The following is a 23,143-nucleotide window of genomic DNA, read 5'->3' as shown; positions in this document are numbered from 1 at the left end:
TTCAGAATAATGACTTACAGTAGCAGACACCATCTTAACCATGTGATCTAACTGAACATCATTGCCATGAAATTCCTAGATGGATGGGTTGAGGGTATGATACTCCTTCTGTGACCTTCTTACCAAAAATACAAACCTAATTCTTGTTGTGGAATATTACTTTAACTATGTAAAGATGTGTTACATTTGTTTATGTTGCATTTGTTTTAACGATGTAAAGATGTGTTGCTTTGCCTGCCTAAGGCACCTGATTGGTCCAATTAAAAGCTGAACAGCCAATAGCTGGTCAGTAGAGGGATAGGTGGGGCTGGCAGGTAGAATAAGTAGGAGGAGGAATCTAGGCTCTAAAGAGGAGAGAGAATGAGGGAGACACCCAGGGCTAGCCAGGCAAGCAGCTGCCAGACAGACAGATGGAGTAGGACATACAGAATGAAAGAAAGGTAAAAAGCCCCGAGGCAAAACATAGATAAGGAGAAACAGGTTAATCTAAGTTTTGAGAGCTAGTGGAACAAGCATGAGACAAGGCTGAGCATTCATAACTAATAATAAGTTTCTGTGTCATGATTTGGGAGCTGGTTGGTGGCCCAAAAGAAAGCCTGCTACAAATTCTAGTCATGGAAAAACAAAAACCCATCACACATGGACAGACATCCTACAAAACACTGAGCAGTGTTCTCCAAAAGTGTCAAGATCAGGGCTGGAGAGAGAGCTGGCTCAGGGGCTAGGAGAGCTTGCTGCTCTTTCTGAAGACTCCAGTCCAGTCCTCAGCCCCCACATTATACAGCTCACAACCACCTCCAACTCCAGTTCCAGGGGACCCAACCCCCTCTTCCTCGCTTCTCTAGGTACCCACATACACGTAGCACACACAAACACACACATCAATTTTGAAATAAAAAGTAAATCTAAAAAGAGTTCCAAAGTAATAAAAAAAAAAAAAGCAAGGAATGACTGAGGAGTTGTTGCATATTAGATACTAAGAGATGTTTTCATCTCAGTGCAATGTGGTATCTTGGATTGATTCCTAAAACAGAAAAGGGATAATTGTGGTTAAACTCTAGGATAAAATATGGTTCTACTTGAATAAAATGATTGTAATTTATTAAGAAAAATGAAATCACATATGACCCTATTGACCAAAGGAGACACTCCAAGGCATTGAATGCTTTTACACTGACTGCTGTTACAGCCGCGAGGGGAAGAGGGTTCTCAAGGGTCTGAGACAAAGACCCTATTCCTGCTTTCTCTATTGTCACAGGCTGGAAGGGAGAGAGCAGCTATGTAGTCATCGAAACAATGTATCCTGGCGTGTGCCTCCACCCGAGGGTCTAAATCCTTGGCCAAAGTCTCATTTCCCCTGCTGACAGTTTAATGAAGCCAAAGCGTGTCTAACAGGTGCTACCATCCAGGCGAGAATTCCACTGTCGGAGGCATTGGAGAGCCACCAGCAGACAGCTGGTCTCCCTGACCTTCGCAAGAAGTCAACGGTGTAAGAGAATGTCATTCCTTCTCGTAGGTGAGAGAAGGTCCTCGCCCCGCCCCTTTTTATAGAGCAGTGACATTGTCAGAAGTGTTGAAGAAACACAGGGTAGGGTACCCCTACTTAATGACCTCCACTCCGGTAAAGTCAGATTCTTTTTTTTTTTTTTAAAGATTTATTTATTATGTATACAGTGTTCTGCCTGCATGCCAGAAGAGGGCGCCAGATCTCATTACAGATGGTTGGGAGCCACCATGTGGTTGCTGGGAATTGAACTCAGGACCTCTGGGAGAACAGCCAGTGCTCTTAACCGCTGAGCCATCTCTCCAGCCCAAAGTCAGATTCTTGACCATACAGTGAAAAGAATTTCAGGACAAAACAGAGTGAATAAAACTGCCACCAAGCCTGATGATGATATATGAACTCAATCCCCCAGAGTCCACACCGAAAGAAGTGACCTTTACAAGTTGTCCTCTGATCTCATGTATGGTGTGGCACACAAGCACCTCTCCCACACAAACACACATAAATGAATGTGAAAAATTGTAAATGCAATTATAAAGGGTTTTCTGGAACACTGTTTGGGTTTAGGGTTGGGAGTAGTACTAATTCAGTTAAACTCAAGACCTCAACCGTTCTGGCCCTAAGCGAGGAAGGTTCATTGTTTAGCATCTTGAGGTGCTGTTAAGGAAAGAAACACTCTCTGTAGACAAGCTGGATTTTATCTGTTGTGCCAAAGTCTCGACTGGCAGATGGCAGGAAACACTAACCAGATCAGAAGATGAAGGGCTCTTTGCCTCCCTGTATCCACTCATTCTCACTCATCTTTCTATCTTGCCTCTAGTCTGTCATGTGACAAGGATGGATGTAAATCATTATATACATGGTGTGCACTGTACACCACCACAAGTGACCCCTAAGATGAGAAGCTGGGGGCGCGGGTAACATGGTGTATGGATGTGGGTTCCTCAGTTGTAGTAAGCACACCTCTCTGGTACAGGATACAGATAAAGCACGATGGAAAAGTACAGGAGTGTGTGTACCTTCACTGAATTTTCCTATGAAACCAAATGCTCTAAGAAATATATCGATTGATAAGCAAAGCTCCCCCTTCTTACCCAGTTCTTAACAAACCATTATATGTAACTCAAACGTTAAGAAAATGGACATCTGCAAAATCCTTTTAAGTAAACAAAAAGTTGACCAACCAAGGCCATACTTAGTTTTGTTGTTTTCTGTGAAACAAGTATCCCTGTCTGGCCCAGCCAACCAAGGATCCCAGCTCTTGCTTCTAGCAGCACCTAGAGTAGTTGTGGGTTGGAGGGGTAGTGACTGGTGTCGTGAACGTTGAGCCTTCCTTGCCAAGCCAGCCTCAGAATCAAGTTCATTCCTCTCTACTAACCTACAGAGTACTTCACAAAATGATGGGTCGGGGGTAGAGGGGCATCTCGCAAGGACAAGGCAAAGAGTGAGTTGATCCCAATAACTTCTCCATGCAGAAAAGTACCCATGACCACTTTCACCAACACTGTTCCTCCCCCTGCCTTCTGGAGTCTGCCTTGTCTAAGTGTGTCTGTGTATCTGAAATAATCATGAGCCACTGTATCATCATATATTATTTCTGTTTATTAAATAATGAAATAAGGTATATGCCACACAGTCCAATCATGTATAAAGAGCTTGAAATATAAAAGCTTGTGGAAAATGTATATTCTTTACATAATACATACTATTTATAGCACATGAATATGAGAGAGAACAGGAGCCATTTTTTTACATTACAGGTCATCAACATAGAGCATCAGTAACAACACAATTTCCTTCAACTTAGTTACAAAACTCGAAATAGTTTTCACAATACTTAAGCAAAATGCCAAGTGGAAGTGTTTCGGCCACATCCATACCACCAAGTGCTTCAAGTTGTCTCTGGGTTAGGAACATCAACGACTGTATTAACTCCAGGGAGAGGAAAGGCAGGTGAAGAGCCTGTCCTATAAGGCACTTAGGAAGTTCACGCCACCCTTGTCTTAACATACTGCAATTTTGCCTTAAAACATGCTAAATTTTTACAGTGAAGTTTAACTTTCTTTTCATCCAGGTACAGACACAAACATAATTTAATAACTTAATAACATAATAATAATACTGTCTGACATCTGCTGTGCACGTGATCTTGAAAATGGACCTGTTTCTACTTTAGACATTACCTCCATACTTTAAAAAAATAAAGTGGTTTTTCTTTGTGGTTTTTTTTTTTTTTTTTTTTTTTTTTTGGCCAGTTGGTGGTGATGCTCGCCTTTAATTCCAGCACTCAAGAGGCAGAGGCAGAGGCAGGTGGATCTCTGTGAGTTTGAGGCCAATCCCATCTAAAATAAGAATTCCGGGACAGCTAGGGCTGTTACACAGAGAAACCCTGTCTCAAAAAAAAGGCTTGAAAAAAAATGCAATCCTTTCAACTCAAGAGAAAGCCTCTGTGGAGTCTATCACTTAATGGAATGTTCAGGTCAGAAGAAAAACATCTCAGTGGAGGAGACAGGCCAGCAGCAGCTTGGGTCCTCTACTGCCATCTAGTGGCTTGCTAGGGACTTTATTCATCTTTAAGTCTGTTCTCATGTGATGATTTTGTCTTAGCTTTTTCTTTTAGAAATCGCACCCTGCTTCACAAACTGTTTTCAAAGAAAACATTAATAAAGAAGCCAAGGTGAAAATTATGAGAGGAAAAAAGTGCTCAACCCTCAAGGAAAGGAAAACCTGCACGATTCTGCCCCGAGGAGGAAGAGGTCCTGTGGGACAGATAAGGAATGGACCCAGCATTGCGCCCCGCTTAGAGTCCCAGTTACCACTGATACTTTCACAGGGTACACCTGAAGGGATTGAGCTCCTTTCTATAAATAGAAAGCTCGTGGCTCTTAGAGACATCTTTTGCTTTGAAAAGTATAAGAGGTTAAATCGGTCTCAGAAGAAACAAAATAGGTAGAGGGCATTATATACCTCCTATCATATCAGAAAGGAGATAAACAGAGGTGCTAAAGCGATCACTTTGGGGTGGGGTGGGGTGGGGCTCAGTGTGGGGCAGATACCCAGAATGCACAAGAGTTTGCTCCCCAACACCACAAAAATCAAAGGGAAAGGAAGAAAGATTTTTTTTTTAATTTCAAGGAAATTAACTAGGAAATCTCAGATAAAGGTTTTTAAACAAACCCACCTTGAGCTAAAGTAAAGGCTAGAAGTCTAGAGGCATCCTCTTTTCAGTTCATTAGCAACTAAAGAACTTCACCTGCAGCGTTATTTAATGGAGGTACCCCAACTGTTTACTGTGAGTGTGAACACACCTTGCACGTGGCAGCCTGTTTCCCCTTCATTTGACACCAACTTACTCAGCATGATTATCCCCATTTGATTAAAATGGAAATAATGAACTTTGCTAAAAATCATAAGGCAAATGCTAATGTTACCTCACAAAGGTCGAGTCTCCGAAGGCTTAACTTCACTTACTGTAAGTGAAAGATTGTGCCCAAACAGGAACTATAAAGCAGTGCAATGTTCTAAAAAGTCTACTTCCTGCACTGTCGAGGTCTAGAGTTTAAAAGTCCAAATGTAAAATCTCTTCAGCTGACAGGAAACTAAAGCTCTCAACAGTTTAGGAATAATACCAGCCAAAGGGGAGGGGCTCAGTCACTCCGGAGCCTTCTCAGAACAATCATACCAGCCTCCTGGGCCTCCATCACTCCAGGAGCCTTCCCAGAGCGGCTGATGTTCACAGCTGGAAGCCCAGAGGCAGCAAGGCTGCTCTCCCAGAGGAAAACTGCACACGGTTCTGATTTCCCTGCAAGTTTTCTACAGCAAGAAACATGTATTCTGCACATTATCTTGGGTATCGAAAGGGCACTTCCATGGCAAAGACTAGCAAGTACATGCTACAGTTCAACTTCTGAACACAGATGAAAAGCATCCAGTGCCAACACGACAATCTGAAGAACCCAATCTTCACCCGTCACTCCCACCCTAGAAGCTGTGATGAGCTGTGCAGTGAGAAGCAGCCAGAAGCACCGGAGGTTCTACCGTTGCGGATGTTGGCTTTTCAGAAGAATATCTTGTGTAGCATGGACTGGTCACAAGTCCAGTTTCTTCAGCTGCTCATATGTCAAAAAGAACTATGGTTATGGGTTAAGGCTGCCAAGAAAACGTCATGTTACCAAGCCTGAGACACAGAGCAGACAGACAACTTAGCTTCTCTACTAGCCCATGCCTGCAGGCAGCTTCAAAGGCCACCATTCCACTTGAGTTCCATGCACAGAGTCTCAGGCTATCTCCCCAGATGTTGCCCCAGGTGAGCTCAGAATGGAGAGATCAGAGCTGAGCCCCACAAACCCCTCAGTCTTGGGCTCTTTGAGAATGCTATGCATTCTCATCAGCAAAGACCTCCCTGGGCAGAGTATAACAGAGGCCCAGGAAGCTTTTCTCCAGCACCGTCCTATCACCAAAGAAAGGGGGTGCCAAACCCGGCACCCCTACCTCTAACTTCTTTCCACATCTGCTGACCTGCCCCTCCTCACCTGCCAGGTGGATATCAACCACTTACAGAGCTAAGTTCTGCCCATGTTCAGTAAGCAACCCACAGCAAGCATGCTTACGTACTGATGGCATCCACATCCTTCCCCAGGAGAGCAGGACATACATCAATCACATCACTCTGGAGTCACAAACACCCGGAACTCCTCAGCAGATTCTAATGAAAATCAATACCTTTCAATAGCAACACCACTGAACTAAGAGTCTTGGTGTGTCGAATGAAGAGACCTCACATTTCCTAAAGTAGAAATGGAATGGCTATTTCTTAGAATCAGAGGAACTCAAAAGGATAAGAACTTACTTCTTCATTTTAATTTATAAGCAAAACCAAACAATATTCTTTAGTAATAGCCCTTTTTAGATCGACCACAGCAGAAAAGGATACAATGATATTCCAAGGACCAAGGCGCAACCAATTTGGCCAAAAACCTTTATATAGAGCAAAAAAACCTTCATTCTTCCATGTCTATTAAAAAGAAAACAAAAAAAGCATTAGCTTCCCATTTTTCAATTATGTCCAACACATTAATAATGTGCCAAATTGATATACTTTTTAGTCAAAATTAAATCCCAAAGTTGAGGATGCCACCCCGACCTAAATGGTGGAAGAGAACAGAATCCCACAACTTGTCTCTGACTGAGCCTGAGGAAACCTAAGCTTGGCAAAGTGGTCTTTCCAACTGCCTTCAGGTGTGGCAAAGAGTGTCCCCACCCTGCTGCAGCTCAGGCCACCACCCCACCCTGCCCACAACAGCCCATTGTGCTTAAGGTTGGTAGTGCCGATGTATAGCCAGCCCATGTGTTATGCCTGTAATGTGCAACCCGTGGGAGCTGCAGTTCCTAGTGGAACTACCTACTGGCTGCTAGAGGTAGGGGATTCAAAAGATGGGGAAATGCAGCCATGGGTCTTTGAAATTTCCTGAGACCTATTCCAATCTAGATGGCAAAGTATATAGAGAAAGCAAATGCTTGAGTGGACTCAACAGGCTTTGGGTGATGCCATTTCCAGACTACAATTTTTTGTTTGTTTGTTTTTTGAGACAGGGTTTCTCTGTGTAGCCTTGTTGTCCTGGAACTCACTCTGTAGCCCAGGCTGGCCTTGAACTCAGAGAGCTCCACTTGCCTCTGGCTCCCGAGTGTTGGGATTAAAGGTGTGCGCCACCATCGGCCGCTACAATATTCTTCCAATGAAAACCACAGGGGCTGTGCACAAGGCTGAGCTCTTCTTGGTCACTAACTCTACTCAAATGCATACATAATATTACAGAGAACGGCTGAATATTTTCAGCTTTAATCAAAGAATAGGAAAAAATGAAATGCATTTTATATGTTTACTCAAAATAAACATCTGTTGAAAAGGACTGATTAGAGATCTTTGCTCGGCCTCTTTGATCCTTAAAGGCTTCTGCACGTACACCACTGCAGGCAGGGAGGATGAACCCCACATAAAGCAGCTAAACAAGAACTCAGTCAGTAAGAAATCAGACTGATTTCTAAGTCGGGGCCCGCCATTAGCTTCCATGCCATCTGGGCTCCTAAACAAGCCAGGAATAAACAAACACTTCTGATAAAGATACCTTTCAGAGCACTTCCGCTTCCCAAGTTTCCTCTTTGCTTCATTAAAGCAGTAGTAGAGGAGTGGGGTGGAGCTCGGGTGCTGGAGTCCTCGCCCGGCACGTACACAGCTGACTCACTTCCAGAAACACACACAACCCACTATGGTGGCTCAGGCCTGGAACCTCAGCCCTTGGGAGGCAGAGGCAGGAGGGTCAGAAGTTCATGGTCACACCCAGCTACCTACCAAGTGTGGGACCAGTTAGATTATCTAAGATCCTGCCTCAAAAAAAAAGAAGAAAAAGCTGGTGGGATGGCTCAGCAGGTAAAGCCGCCTGCTGCCAAACATGTTGACCTGAGATCATGACCATGATCATCAGAATCCATAGGCTGGAAGGAGAAAACAGATTCTGACCTGTGCGCTCATGCCACCGTACAGTATGTATGCATAGTGCCGTCACCACTCACACCCCAGCCAACACAAAATAAACAAATGTAACTTTAAAAAACATAAAGCAGGGGGCTGAAGAGATGGCTCAGCGGTTAAGAGCACTAGCAGGGCAGCTCTTCCAGAGGACCCGGGTTCAATTCCCAGGAACCACGTGGTGGTTTATAGCCATCTACAATGAGATCTGATGTCCTCTTCTGGCATGCAGGAGTACATGCAGATAGAGTACCATATGTGTGTGTGTGTGTGTGTGTGTGTGTGTGTGTGTGTGTGTAAAATAAATAAATCCTAAAAAAGCTATTTTTAAAAATGTAAAGCAATCCTTGAAGACCAAGAAGCATTAGCATCATGCTGAGACCTGGAGCAAGTGCCCCTAAGCTTCGGCCGCTGGTGACCGACCTAGTAGGGAAGCTGAACACTGCTAAAACCAGTTCTCTAAGCTGGGAACTGTGGTGGGATTGATGTACTCCTGCAAGGCACATCTACACGGGGATACATATTCTAATTTGACTCAAGAAGGAAAAGATCCACTTTGGAAAGGGACAGTTTTGTGACCACAGAAAATATTACTATTTTAGCAACCTTCCTAGCAGGGGAGAAGTATATGGAAAATGAACTTTAATTTATAAAATTTCACCTAGATCTTGGACTTTCAACTCCTCAGTGTGGCAAAAATGGTATGTCATGCCATTTTATCTCAGCAAAGGCAGGTGGAGCTCTGTCTACACAGCAAATTCCATGCCAGCCAGAGCTGCATAACTAAGACTGTCTTAAAAATTTTAAATTTTAAATAATTTATTTAATTAAATTATTAATTAAATTTATTAATTAAATTTTAAATAATAATAATATGTATGCTCTATGGCCTCACTCCTCTTAGTTTCAATACTTGTCACAGCTTAGTTACTTCAGTGTGTGTGTGTGTGTGTGTGTGTGTGTGTGTAACTCACAATCCTGCACAGACACGTATTCTCACCTGCAATAGGCAATCCAAGGTACCCTTGTAGCCAGAGCACCCGCCGTCTCGAAGGACTCTCTGATTCATCATACGGGTTCTCACAACGTCGACAGGGTTTGAGGCCAAAGCCCCCACCAGACCGCAGGTGAAGCTTGAGCTATGGAGAAAACAGTATTGGAAAAGACGAGAACTCCCCCTCAGCCACAGCTACGAAGGTGGGAGACAAGACAGCTCCCTCCCAACATTACCTGAAGGTAAATGTGGAGCTCCCTGAGCTGCACTAAGAATGAGGCCCATGGGGCTGGAGCTGGCTCAGCAGTTGAGAGCACTTGTTCTAACAGAGGACCCGAGTTCAAATCCCGGCACCCAGTGGCTCAGAGCCATCCATAACTCCAGTTCCAGGGGATCTGACGCCCTGATCTCTGCAGGCACCAGGCATATACACAGTGCACACATACAGTCACGCGCACGCACACACACAGAGGTAAAACACTCATATATGTAAAAAATAAATAAAGCACAAGGTGACCTCACGGGGTATTCCCCCATGGGGTCTTGCCTTCTAGTAGATTGTCAATAGACTACTAAAGACTTCACTAAGATTCGTGCTAAACTGAGCTGTATGTAGCCTAAAGCTGCCTGTGTGCATAAGTAACTGTAACCGAATTTATTTAACTTGCATAAAATGGAACGGTTAGACTTCCACGTCCTTGCTGAAAACTCCTAAGCTGAACTTCATGGAGATCCTCTTTAGGTCATTTCCATTTCTCTGGCCATAAACACTCCTGCACACACTGCAGATGCCGCTCTCTGAACTACTCTTCAGTAAGTGCTACTCTGTTCCTGAACATTTCTTTTTCTTCTTGGCTTTTTGAGACAGGGTTTCTCTGTGTAACAGCCCTGGCTGTCCTGGAACTCACTCTGTAGACAAGGCTGACCTTGAACTCACAGTGACCCACCTGCCTCTGCCTCCCAAGCGCGGGGATTAAAGGCGTGTGCCACCATGCCTGGCTTCTGAACATTTCTTCTTTTCGAATTAAACTCCACTGAATTTAACTTCACTGCAGTGTTTATCTTATCAGTATCAATCAGCTCAGAGGTTTCCCCACCTCAGCATTCCTCACGTGTTGAATTAATCGTTCTTTGTTGTGGAGGTTGTTTTGTTCACACTACGGTTTATTCATATCTGTGGCATACAAGCTCTGACCACTAGTTGTATAGTGCTCCCCCTAGTGGTGAAAATCAACACACTTGCCATACTTGCCTCAATGTCCCAGTCCAGACCAAGTCACTCAGCCCACCAATGGGTTAAATGACCTGTGATGTGTTCATATAAACGTGATAACCTCTGGTTATTAAAAACAAGTGAAGGGCAGAGAGATGGCTCAGCAGTTGAGGATATATTGTCCTTATAGAATCCAAGTTAGATTCCCAGCACTCAGATGTTCACAACTGCCTGTAACTCCAGCTCTGGGACTCTGACATCCTCTGACCTCTGCAGACATTTGTACCATGGGCACACACACAAACACGTACATACATAACCAAAAAGAACTAAGTTGTAAGAACAGACATGGAAATATGTCTGGGATATGGTGTCACTTTTTTTCTTTTTCTCTGGGTAACTTGCTTCTGCCTCCCGGGTGCCAGGATTAAAGGTATGCACTACCACCACGCTATGGAAAACCAGCCCAGCCATGTTGTCACTTCCTTAAAAGCAATATAATACAAACATTACCTTGTTTGTAAACGACATGTGATGTCTGTTTGTAAACATACTCTTTACCTGCATACAGGTACATATCTGTTAACAACAGCTACCTATGTAAAGGTAGCTTTGATCTCAGCTACCTATGTAAAGGTATAGACTTTGATCTTGTCCTGTTTGACTTCTGTATTATAATCTTTCAAATAAGAAAGTATAATACTATTACAATACTTTCTCTAAAACTTCCATAAATTTACACAAAATTTCACCCTAACTTAATGCATACCTAAAACATTAAATTTTGTTTGTTTGTTTGTTTTTCAAGACAGGGTTTCTCTTTGTAGCCCTGGCTGTCCTGGAACTCACTTTGTAGACCAGGCTGGCCTCAAACTCACAGAGATCCACCTGCCTCTGCTTCCCTAGTGCTGAGATTAAAGGCATGCACCACCACCGTCCAGCTACAATATTAATTTTTAAAATCCATAAACATACAGAAAATGTGTAAAGACAGTGTCTCCCATCAGGCCCGAGAGTATCAGGTGCTTCTTGGTGATGTCATAGACTGGCAGCTCCACACCAACAACAATGGCAGCCCGCTGAGCCGTGAGGGACACGCCCTGGGTAAAAACAGGAATGGGAAACATGAATAATTTTCACATGGTACAGAAGCTCTATCCCACCCATTACTAGTTCTGTCAGAAGTGTGGAGTAACAGAGTAAAAAAGGGCCACCACGCAAAAACTCGAAAGCTCTGATGTCAATTCTGACTGTGGCCAGATCGTGGCTAGGACAAACCATCCTCCAAGCCGCCAGTTTCTGTCACGCTGAGGGATGATACCAGGTGATAGTTAGGGTCTATTCTGTGAACCAATGAGTCAGGAGTCACCTACATCAGCTCTTGCCTGACCACAGACCTCACCTAAGCCAGGAAACTGTATAGGTCAATCACCCACCCAGTGGGACGGGGACCCAGGGATATTCTGAGAACTGAAACAACAAAAAGCAACCATCAAATAAATGAAGCAAGTGCTCAACTTTCCCAAAATCCCTTAAGTGTATTATCTGAAAGGTACCTGAAACCCACAACACATTCCTCATATTCTCATTTGAAAGATAAATTAAGGAGGAAGGTGTCCTCAAATGCAGAAAACGGCATTCTTCTGACTCCATGACCACACTTAGATTAAGAGACAGTGAGAAGGAGTGGGGTAGGGAAAAGCCAGTATGTGGATTCCGCCCTGCAGGCTCACCTTCCACAGTCCTCTGGTCCCTTCCTGCTGGTATATGTTAATGAAGTTGCCTATCATTCCGCCTTGAACAGCGCTGTTCTGTGCTTGCATTCGGATCTACAGATCATCGGAAAGAACAGCATGAGAAGGAAACTGGCCCCCTCTTCACCCCCTCACCACCAAAGCTGCACGAAAACCACCCATCAAGTGCTTAATGGGGTGTGGGGGAAACCAGCATAAAGTGACTGGGATGCTACCTCCAAATACCCTCAGTAGACCAAAAGCATAGGGCGGCCCTTAGCAACTCCAGAATTTAAAGGGCTAAGCAGCATCACAGAGTCCTTTTTGTTTGTTTGTTTGTTTAAGTCTTGAGTGTTTTTTCTTTTTTTGTTCTTATGGGAAGGTCAGGTATAGCCTATTTCTCTCTATGATTTAATAAGAATGAAAAAGACAGGATTTTTTTTTTCCCTAGACAATGTTACTCTGTCCTGGCTGTCCTGGGGCTGGCTTCGAACTCAGAGATCCACTGGTGGGATTAAAGGAATGTGCCACCATACCCAGCTAGAGAAAGTGATGCTAATATTAAAGACTCACTGTAGCCAGTGAGAGTTACCCAGTGTGCTTAGCTGCAGTAAATGCCGGCAAGCCTAGCTCTTTTTTTTTTTTTTGGTTTTTCGAGACAGGGTTTCTCTGTGTAGCTTTGCGCCTTTTCCTGGAACTCACTTGGTAGCCCAGGCTGGCCTCGAACTCACAGAGATCCGCCTGGCTCTGCCTCCTGAGTGCTGGGATTAAAGGTGTGTGCCACCACCGCCCGGCTAAGCCTAGCTCTTAAATTGCTCCAAGCCACAATTATTTCCAGCTTGTCAAAGGTATGCAAATAAGCTTTCCATAGGATGCCCTTACACTTTCTTACCCTTGAACTTCCACAGTTCACAAAGCCCAGGAGAGCCACATGACTGAGACTCCACAGTTAAGTGGAAATTTCAATGTAACCCTTTGTCTGAGAGTGAAGAGGTGGGCTGGGGAGGTGGCTCAGAGGTTAAGAGCACTGACTGCTCTTCCAGAGGACCCAGATTCAATTCCTAGCATCCATATGATAATTCAACTGTCTGTAACTCCAGTCCCAGGGATGGGCACCAGGCATGCAAGTGTGTACAGACATACGTGCAAACAAAACACCCATACACATTAAACAAATCAGAGGGAAAAACAGAATGGAAAGACTTTTCATTTAAAAAAAAATCAGTATCTTACATTTGTTGAGGGAGCAAATATATTGCCACTAACTTCAAAAGGAACTGTTACCACCTTACTAACTTGGGAAACTAACCAAAATACAGACACCACTTTCTCTATTTAAGACATTAATAGGAGAGCTGGGTGGTGGTGGCGCACGCCTTTAATCCCAGTACTCAGGAGGCAGAGGCAGGTGGAACTCTGTGAGGTCGAGGCCAGCGTGGTCTACTACAGAAAGGACAGCCAGGGCTACACAGAGAAACCCTGTCTCAAAAATAAGAAAGAAATTAATACGAGTATGGACAGACGTGCCATATCTTGCCTTTAGAGCATGTATTAAGTACTGTGCACCCAACATGTTACAGTTTTGATGTTTGTCAGAATCTATCAGAGTGAAGACTTTCAGAGGGCAGGGTCCTCCCCATACTCATTCGGGATGCTAGCACACAGTCCAAGGCACAGGATCTTGTTAAATAATGGGAATGGAAAGGGGAGCTTCAGAAGGCATTCATATGGGACTTTTTTTAAATTACTCATCATTCCTTTGTCTTAATCCAAGATGGATTAGTGTCTATCCATTGTGTCCACAACAGTTCATCAATGTGTTGCTTCTAATTGTTAAAAGTGACATATTTTCATTTGTATTTCCTGACATAAAGGTAGTAGGAAAGAAAACATGTTCAGAAATACTAATGAGGGGCCTGGGGAGACAGCTCAATGGTTAAGAGCACTTGTTGCTTTTGCAGAGGACCTGGGTTCAGTTCCCAACACCTACACGATGGCTAACAACCATCTGAAACTCTAGTTCTAGAGGATCTGATGCCCTCTTCTGGCCTCTGCAGCCACTGTATACACATGGCACATAGTCATACATGAGGGAAAACACCCATACAAGTAAAATAATAAATAAAAAATATCTTTAAAAAAAATTAACAAGCCTAGATTTATGTAATTTTGTGTAGCCCCTGCAATTTTAATGAACCAACAAAATAAAGGAGATTGTCTATGAAAAACAAAATCAAACATATAAACAAAAGGTTTTTTACTGCTTAATCACTAAAATTTTTATCTTCAAAATGAACTCTATGCAATATCAAGCTCATCTATATCAGTGGGAAATCCACTTAGTGGCTATTTAAAAGTCTGAAATTCAAGATACATAGTGTGGTGGTTTGAAGAAAAAAAATGGCCCCTATAGGCTCATAAGGAGTGGCACTATTAGGAGGTGTGGCTTTGCTAGAGGAAGTGTGTTACTGGGGCAGGCTTTGAGTTCTCAGAAGCTCAAGCCAAGCCTAGTGTCTCAGTTCCTTCCTGCTGCCTGCGGATCCAGATGTAGGACTCTCAGCTCCCTCTCCAGCACCATGTCTGCCTGCATGCCACCATGTTTCCTGCCATGAAGATAATGGACTAAACTTCTGAAACTGTAAGCCAGCCCCAATTAAATGTTTTCCTTTATAAGAGTTGCCATGGTCATGGTGTCTCTTCACAAAAACAGAAACCCTAACTAAGATAAATAGCTTGTTACATTTGCAAAGTCTCATTATCTGAATGCTGTCTCCAGTTTAACAATAATAATAATAATAATAAAGTGGGAATGTGTCTTTATGATGCAGCCAGCACTTACTTTCAAAACATCGGTTGGGTTAGCAATAGCTGAGGATATGACTCCAGACAGAATTCCACACACAACATTGATCAGCAGGGTTTCATCTATAAACAAAGACATAGTGGTTGGCCTTCTGTACATAGAATTTTTCCTGTTAATGACTCCAATATAAATAATGTAATCATTATACTCTACCTGTTCACCCAAAGATAAATGTATGCTCTGTGAATCAAGCAAATAATTTTAAAATAATTACCTACTATTCATCTTTGTTTTTCCAAATGGACATGTAGTCCAACTACCTTGTGAATATTCATGTTTATCCCACAGACTCATGCTGCTATCAGAGCTCTTAATAGTAAGACACGTATTCATTTAGTGCCTTCCCAAAAATGGGTGATAACTCACTCAATTTTTAGAAAACTTTCAGTTGACAAGCAGAAACTGTACAGCATGTAGCTAAGCATTTTGAACATAAAGACAAGTGACTGCTCCCACCCTAGCTGAGGAGCTACTGACAACTGATGACTTCTGGGGTAGGGAGAGCTACTGACCTTTAAGAGAACATACGGGCTGGAGAGACGGCTCAGAGGTTAAGAGCACTAGTTGCTCTTCCAGAGGTCCTGAGTTCAATTCCCAGCACCCATATGGTGGCCCAGAACTATCTATAATGAGATCTGGTGCCCTCTTCTGGCTTGCAGCATACGTGCAAGCAGAATACTGTTATACATAATAAATAAATAAATTTTTTAAAAAAAAGAGAGAGAAAGAAAGGGAGAGAGAAAGAAAGAAAGAGAGAAAATTTAAAAAAAAAAGCTGGGTAGTGGTGGCGCCCAACTTTAATCCCAGCACTTGGGAGGCAGAGGCAGGTGGATCTCTGTGAGTTCGAGGCCAGCCTGGGCTACCGAGTGAGTTCCAGGAAAGGCGCAAAGCTACACAGAGAAACCCTGTCTCCAAAAACCAAAAAATATAAATAAATAAATAAAACAAAACAAAAAAAAAGAACATACGGCCTTTGGTAAACCACACACTCCAGTGGATGGTCCCACCCCCACGAGTACACGGTGGCACAAATGAGTCTCTGGGTCATAAAGAAATGCACATGATGTTGGGAGAGGGTGAGGAGGTGGGGGTGGGTCTGAGAGGAGTATATTTAAAAATACAATGATCAAAATACCTGTACAAAGGTTCTTTCTCTCAGCCCAGTAGCGAGCATGGTTTGTCTACTCTTTGTACCCAGTCTTTTCCCCAGTGGTCGAAAATTAACCAAGCCATTAAAAACCCATTCTACACTGTCTGGAATAGAGCAACTACTAACCCACTGACTGTCCCCAGGAAAACAGGTTGCCCCTCACCTTCCGGGCGTTCCACAGCTAATCGCTTCAAGCTCTGGTAAGTGCCAATCTTGATGGTTCCATAGGAAGCCTGGCGCAGCATCGCAGGGGCAATCCTGTCACATGGAAAGGCAGGCAGACAAAAGCCAACCTACACGTCAGAAAACCTCAGAAAGGCTCAAGTACAAAGACATACTCCTTTAACCCCAGCACTCGGGAGGCAGAGCCAGGTGGATCTTTGTGAGTCCGGGGCCAGCCTGGTCTACAGAGTGAGTTCCAGGACAGCCAGGGCTACACAGAAAAACCCGTCTCAAAAAAAATTAAAAAAAAAAAAAAAAAAGACATACTCAATCTACTCTAAAATGTATTTTTTTTCTCCTTTGGATATTTGAGACAAGGTGTCTCTATGTAGTCTTTCTGTCCCAGAGCTCAATGTGTACACAAGGCTGGCTTCAAACTCACCTGCCTCTGCCTACCTAGTGTTGGGATTAAAGTCGTGTGGTGCGCCACCACACCCAGCTTAAAATGGATTTATTAATATCAAAAACGTAACAAAAACACAAGTGGGTCTTGAAATCAGAGGTAATTTTTAGGTCCCTTGAATGGAAGCTTGAGACCCCATACTTACCTTTGATGAAAATGCAAATATAGAGTTAATTTGCCCATTCCCATTAAAATGCACAGGCATTCCTTTCTGAGTACAGAGAACCCAGGAAGGCAGGTACCTAACTCCTGGGCCACTCGGTCAGGTTATTTCCTCTCTCTAAGTTTTTCCAATACAATATCAAGTTCAAGGCCAGAATCAGCAAACACAAGCCAAATGTCTCCATCCTAGATACCACCCTCCCATCTGCTGGGCAAGCAGCTGTGTTTTGTTCATACCCCCACCCCTTCCCCCAGCTCTTCCTGCATGTCCTATCTCCTCCTGTAACTACAGCCTGAGACCCCTCTCCCCAAGGTGACCAGCCGGATAGACTACACAGCCGTTTCCACAGCTCATGGAACCTTTGCAGCATTTGCTCCCGGTCACCCTGTCACCTCCCGACCCGCTTTCCTGTCACTCTTCCCACTACTGTTCTCCACGCCACAGCATTCCACTACACCCTCTGGGAGCTCGTCCAGATCCTCCCCTCTTCCTCCACACACCCCCCAAGACGGCATTCATTCCCATGGCTTCATGCTCATCCTAACAGATGATTCCTAAACCCACCTACAACACAGTTCTGAAGAGTTTCCAGCTGCTCCTAGTTCCTCAATTTAGACCCCCCACGGAAGTCCCTATCAGATGTCCTGCACTGAATTCACTCCCCTCCTTCTCTAAGCACTCGCCCCTCTCTTCTGTTTCCTATGGGGTTGGGGGTGGGAAGTTTGGCTACGCACTGGCTAAACCCACAAGTCCAGACCTTAGCGTTTGCTTCCTCCTTCCCACTACCTCTCCTACATGGGACCCTCATAAGGAAGTCCCACAGTGCCGCTGATCCTGCAGCCTAAACACTTTTCTGGCCTGCCTCTTCCTCCATCCTCAAGACCGAAACCTCAGCGCACACCCTCACAGTCTCTGCTCCCACCGTGACACCTGCTTCTCAGGAGTCTTCTTTTAATTCTTCCTTCCCCTGGCAGCCACGTGACTTTCATAATGGAGACTCACGTGAGTCTTTCTATGAAAAACTCTTCAGCAGCTCTTGTCTACCACAGGCATAACAAATGCCAAGTGTTGACAGGCATGAGGACGATGCTGGGGATGAGAGAGCATGACACACACGCACGCACGCGTGCGCACACACACACACACACACACACACACACACACACACACACACACGCGCACACACACACACGCACACCAGGCATTGACGTTATATAAGTCAGAGAAAACACCCCCAATCGAACCTACGGCTGTCGCAGTGAATGAGTCCAGCCCTGGTGTTGCTCTTCTCCTTTCTCTTGTTTTTACCTACAATTTCTCATTTTTAAATACTGACTTGGCTGAGCATGGTGGCACATGCCTATAATCAGGAGGCTGAGGCAGGAGAATCATTTGAGCCAGGAGGTCAAGGCAGCCTAGGCAACACAACATGACCTCTCTATGAATGTATGTATGAATAAATGAATGAATGAATAATATAAATAAAATGTCTTGGCTTGATTTAAAAACAAAGACCTCTGGTGATTAGTGAGTCCATGGAGGGGCTTAGGGCAACCAGTGTGGGGCGGATGCTTGGCCCGGCATAGGCTGTCTATGTCCTGGCGCTCTAATAACACTCTGGCTTCATCTATTGTATTCACCAACTCCCAACATGTGTATTCTGAAATACGTACTATTGCAGGACTATGATGCTGCCTAGCTCTGCAGGAATACACCTCCCCTCTCACTCTGCCTACCTAACTCTTAAGTCTTCGAAGTCTGATTGTGTGCCTCCTAAATAAGTGGAGTGGCTTTCCTGGAAAGCCCCACTTCTCTGCCCTCGACAGTGTGGGATGGACACCAGATCCCACTGGAATCCTCTTTCCGCATCTGCAGCCCCTACCAATGACAGTTCACTGGGGACTGTGTGATGCTCTGACCTGCTGCAGGCCGCAGGAATATATCATAAGAACTCAGCTGGTTATGGCAAAAATCACTACCTGGAGGGATCAGGGAATTCCTCCAGAGGAAGCCAAATTCCAAGGAGCTTTTGGTGTTACTTGGCTTGTTATATATCAGCTGTATTCTGTTATGAAAATCATGTGTGCCTTCATAGTTTTCCCAATTGGCTTTTCCCTAAGAAGGGCTAACAGTGTGGACTGATCACTCTCTGGACATACACATTCCAGGTATTTGGAGAACAGCCTCAGGAAAGGCTTTCTCTGGAATCAGATATCTCACTTAGCCACTCTCAAGGACTAACAGTAATAACAAGTCTCCTGATTTAAGGTAAATTCCACAAGGAGACACTACCTAGGTCAGGTGAACATTAAGTAATAGCTTTACACAATTTAGCTCGGACCCTCCTTTCTTACAGCCTTACTAACTTTATAGACCTTTAACTCCTTACCCAACCACTTCTAGGAATATTTAGATAACTTTCTGTGCTGACAGCTATGATCAGCCAGAACCCCAGTTCAAGCCTCCCTGTAATTATCATCATTGGCAGCATCCAGCCAGGTCCATCCCCAGATGGAGGAAAGTACCTTATCAGAGAGATACCTCTGTACTCTCTAAGAACAGACTTAAGCATCCAGGCTACCTGTCTGAGAAGGCCTGGCGGATGTGCCAATTAAGCTTAACTTCCTCCTTTCCCAAATCTTACCTCTAGGTCCAGATCTTCTTTTAACTATGACCAGAGGCATCTAGCTGTACACAGGTTGCCTAGCGACTGAGCACACTTTCCCCCCACCCTGCAGAAAAATGACAGCTAGCTCAGACAGATAGGAGCCACAGGAAAAAAGAAGACAGTTTTATTTTCTCCCATTGACCTAGCAACTTACAGATTCTTAACATTTTCTACTAATCACGTTTAAGACTATAGCTGAGCACATAAGATCCCTCTTCTTAGATATTACCTGAATTTAGCCTTTAGTTAATTCATTTCCCCATTGGTCACTTCCCTTTGGGGTTGCAAATGATAATTAACAGTTATTGCCTCCCTATGCGATTCTTATCACCCCTCCGCTTGACCCTGGAAGCCTGGCTTTACACTGTGAAAGGAATACTACTTGTAAGTGTATAAATACCTGGACTCCCAGGGCACTGGAGGACGGAGAAGAGAAAAGAGAATGGAAGAACTAGACGGGTAAGAACTTGAGAGGAACAAACTGAGATGGGGAAGAACTAGATTGAAGGGCTAGAAGAGAGGACTAGAGGAACGAGATGGAAGATGAGGAAGAGCCAGATGGGGAAGAACAAGATGAGGAGAGAGAAGGAGATGGTAGAGGAGATGATAGGGGAAAGAACAAGATGGATGAGAACCTAGATGGGGCAGAACTAGATGAAGGAATTAAGATAGAACTTAGAGGGGACCACAGATGAATGTAGAGAGAAATCAGGCAAGAAAGGGGCTAAAAATGAGAGCAGAGTATAAGCTTGTAGAGAGAGAACACAGAATAATAAAGTATATGGACTAAGGAGTTTCGTGTACATAGATTAATTTCTTTTCATCAAAGATTAATTACCAGCTGGTTGTAGATCTTCCTGGACCCTGGGAGGGGACTCTCGAGGGCTGGACCCTGTAGTCTCCAATACTGACCCTCAGTTATCCTCCACATCCACACTTACCATTCTCTGTGCCCTGAGAGACTGATCCTTACAGACCACATCACACAGACAGACACCCCTCCCACTGACTTCCAGGGGTACAGCCAGTGGGAGAGGAAGGGAAAAGGGGGAGCAGCAAGGCACCCCCCAAGTGACCCCTGGGGGCAGGCAGTACCTAAGCATCTTCCGATAACAGTCTTCTCCCACAAGGCCTCCCCCTCCTGAGCTCTGGCACCATGACTGGCCATTTGGCCTAGGGTCACTTTGCCAGTTTCTAGGTACCTCAGTACCCACCCCTCATCTGTTCAGTTAAGCCTTGACTAGTCCCTTAAGATCCATCATTTAAACCATCAAAGGGTGTTGTGCAGAAACCTCACTGATACATTGGCCCAGCCTTGTCTTGTTAACTTTCCTGTCAATCACTCAATGAATTTAAAAGCACTTCCAAGCCTTAACCACAAGAGAATATATAATCTTATATATAATTATATATATTTTTATAATTATATATTTATATATTTTTATAATTATATATTATATATAATATATATTATATATATTTGGAGGGAACAGTATTTGAATGGAAAATAATATGAAGGATTTTAGCTTGAGCCATCTCTAAGAGATTCTGAAGAATAATGAGACTGAGTATGATTCTTTATATATCATAACTATCATACCAAGTATGATTTCCCTTCATTCTATGGAACAAAACAGGATGTGATGTTTTTTACACCGACATGAAGACTATATGAGGTCTAACTCACGTCCATACACTTGTGTATTTGGAGAACATCAAATATTCATCTTCCCTGCCTAGGGAATTTTATTTTATTTTTCAAAATTAAAATTTAATTCTGTTTTGTTTTTGTTCTCTATTTTTACAAGATAAAATTTTTATCATAGGGAAAACCTTGATACTTCAGAATAACTAAGGGAAGGAGCTATTCTTTTAAAGGATCAAAAACTGTTTAATGAAAAATTTTAAACATGTGTACATTATATTGTTGTCTGTTTTTTAATAAAAACAATTTTACCAAAGCCTTTGCTATATAACATATGTATTTAGATAAGAGTTAAATTTAAAAGGAAAAAAATTATCATGCTAATTTCTCTTTTCAAATACACTCTAATGTTCAACTTTTTCCTCGATGAAGGTGCCGTTTTAAGTATTCACTTGGAAGGGCCCACAGTTAAACACAAACAAACAAAAGTATACTCACCCTGAATACAACGCCCTCAGCCCTTCTTCCTGACCTATCCTCATCAGTGCGTGCAACATCCCTCGGTACCTGATTTCTCGGAAGTTGGCATCATTTGTCTGGCCTTGAATCTGGAGCCGTGTCTTAGTTAAATCAATTGGAAATGTTCCTAAAGAAAAGAGGTTGGGGGTTTAGTTTGGTGGTAGAGTGCTTGCCTAGCAATCACAAGGCCCTAGGTTTGCTCCTCAACTCTAGGGGGGAAAAATGTTAAAAGGGAAAAAAACTATCTCCCTGAAAAAAAGAAACATTAAAAAATGTCAGGGCTGGGGAAATAGATCACTTGGGAAAGTGTTTGCCTTATAAACATAAAAATCTGAATATGATTCCCAGATGCCACATGAAAAGCTCAGCATGGTGAACACTCTGGGAAGTCAGGGGCTTGCTCACACACACACACACACACACACACACACACACACACACACACACACGCTTGCCCACACAATATTGGCAGCCAGGCACTGTAGTATATACATCTATAATTCTAGAACTCAAGGAAGCAGAGAGAAGATTAGTTTGAGGCTACACAACAGCATCTTGTCTCAAACAAACAAATGAAAAGACAAACTACTAGTCTTTTATATTTTTTAAAAAAAAGGTGGGGGAACCAAAAAATTAACAACCCCCCAAAATGAATTAACATTGTTTGCTGTTTTTGTTCTGTGAGACAAGTTCTCATGTTGCCTATCCTGGCCTCAAACTTGCTATGTAGCTGAAGTTGACCTTGAACTCCTGATCTGTTTGCCCCCACCTCCCAAAATGCTGGGGTAACAGGTGCATGAGTATGCAATCATACTCAGTTAAACATTTACTTATGCTCCATCTTTTACATAAAGCTGAGGAGGCTACATCACTATAGAACGCAGATACACAACATCATTTACACAAAGGAAATCCACTTAAAACCCCAAATAACTATACTCTCTATGTCAGAAAAGGCTAAGATTGGGTTCAGTAACTGAACAGAGGGTTTTAAAAGTTTAAGGAATTTTCACTGAGCAAGGAGTGTTTATAGTCTAAAATGAAATCTGATGAGGCAGGTAAGGATCCTTAATACCAGACCTGACCATTTACCCACACATACAGAATCCATCCTCAAACAGTAACTTTGGCTCGGTAAGCCCGGGCTAATTCACTCAGGGAGAGGAACCAGTCTTTCAAACTCCTCAGTTCGCTCACAGAAAGTGGGTAATCATGAGCCTTGCAAGTCACCTGAGCCAGGGGAGTGTCCAAGCCAGCACAAGACACTCAGAAGCCAAGCAGTCAACAAGGGCTTGATAAACAGAGCATAAACACAGGAGCAATGAAGTCAGAGGCGGAACCCAATGGATGCCGTCAGAACGGAATGCAGGCCACGCACCAAGTTAGAAAGTGATGGAGTACAGTCAATCTACTCGGGTTCAGAGAAGTCCCTGGAGCTTGCCACACTTCTTTGCAGCCAAATGAATTAATAGTGGCAAAGTGGAGAAAAGGGCGAGGTAATAAGGTCAAATTACCCCAAATGGGAATCTTAAAATTGTTT

General features: G+C 43.5%; 1 protein-coding gene across 3 annotated transcripts in view; it reads right to left on the bottom strand.

Annotated features, from left to right (window-relative positions):
• Positions 1–3,083: 3,083 nt before the first annotated feature.
• The window catches only part of Slc25a30 (solute carrier family 25 member 30), a 28,419-nt gene continuing 8,359 nt past the window's right edge, over positions 3,084–23,143 (bottom strand). For all 3 annotated transcript variants that reach the window (XM_052732722.1, XM_052732723.1, XM_052732724.1), the window contains exons 3-10: positions 21,583–21,730; positions 16,147–16,241; positions 14,810–14,895; positions 11,971–12,066; positions 11,213–11,337; positions 9,031–9,169; positions 6,438–6,518; positions 3,084–5,634 (exon numbers count right to left, since the gene is read on the bottom strand). In XM_052732722.1, coding sequence (XP_052588682.1) covers positions 5,593–5,634; positions 6,438–6,518; positions 9,031–9,169; positions 11,213–11,337; positions 11,971–12,066; positions 14,810–14,895; positions 16,147–16,241; positions 21,583–21,730 — 812 coding nt within the window. In that variant the 3' untranslated portion in view covers positions 3,084–5,592. The remainder of the gene's footprint in view (positions 5,635–6,437; positions 6,519–9,030; positions 9,170–11,212; positions 11,338–11,970; positions 12,067–14,809; positions 14,896–16,146; positions 16,242–21,582; positions 21,731–23,143) is intronic.

This window comes from Peromyscus californicus, unplaced genomic scaffold (assembly GCF_007827085.1).
Source record: "Peromyscus californicus insignis strain IS unplaced genomic scaffold, ASM782708v3 Scaffold_12__1_contigs__length_115047231, whole genome shotgun sequence".
In the NCBI taxonomy this organism is placed as follows: domain Eukaryota; kingdom Metazoa; phylum Chordata; class Mammalia; order Rodentia; family Cricetidae; genus Peromyscus; species Peromyscus californicus.
Note: the sequence above shows the minus strand (reverse complement) of the source record. Positions and strands in the feature narration are given on the sequence as shown.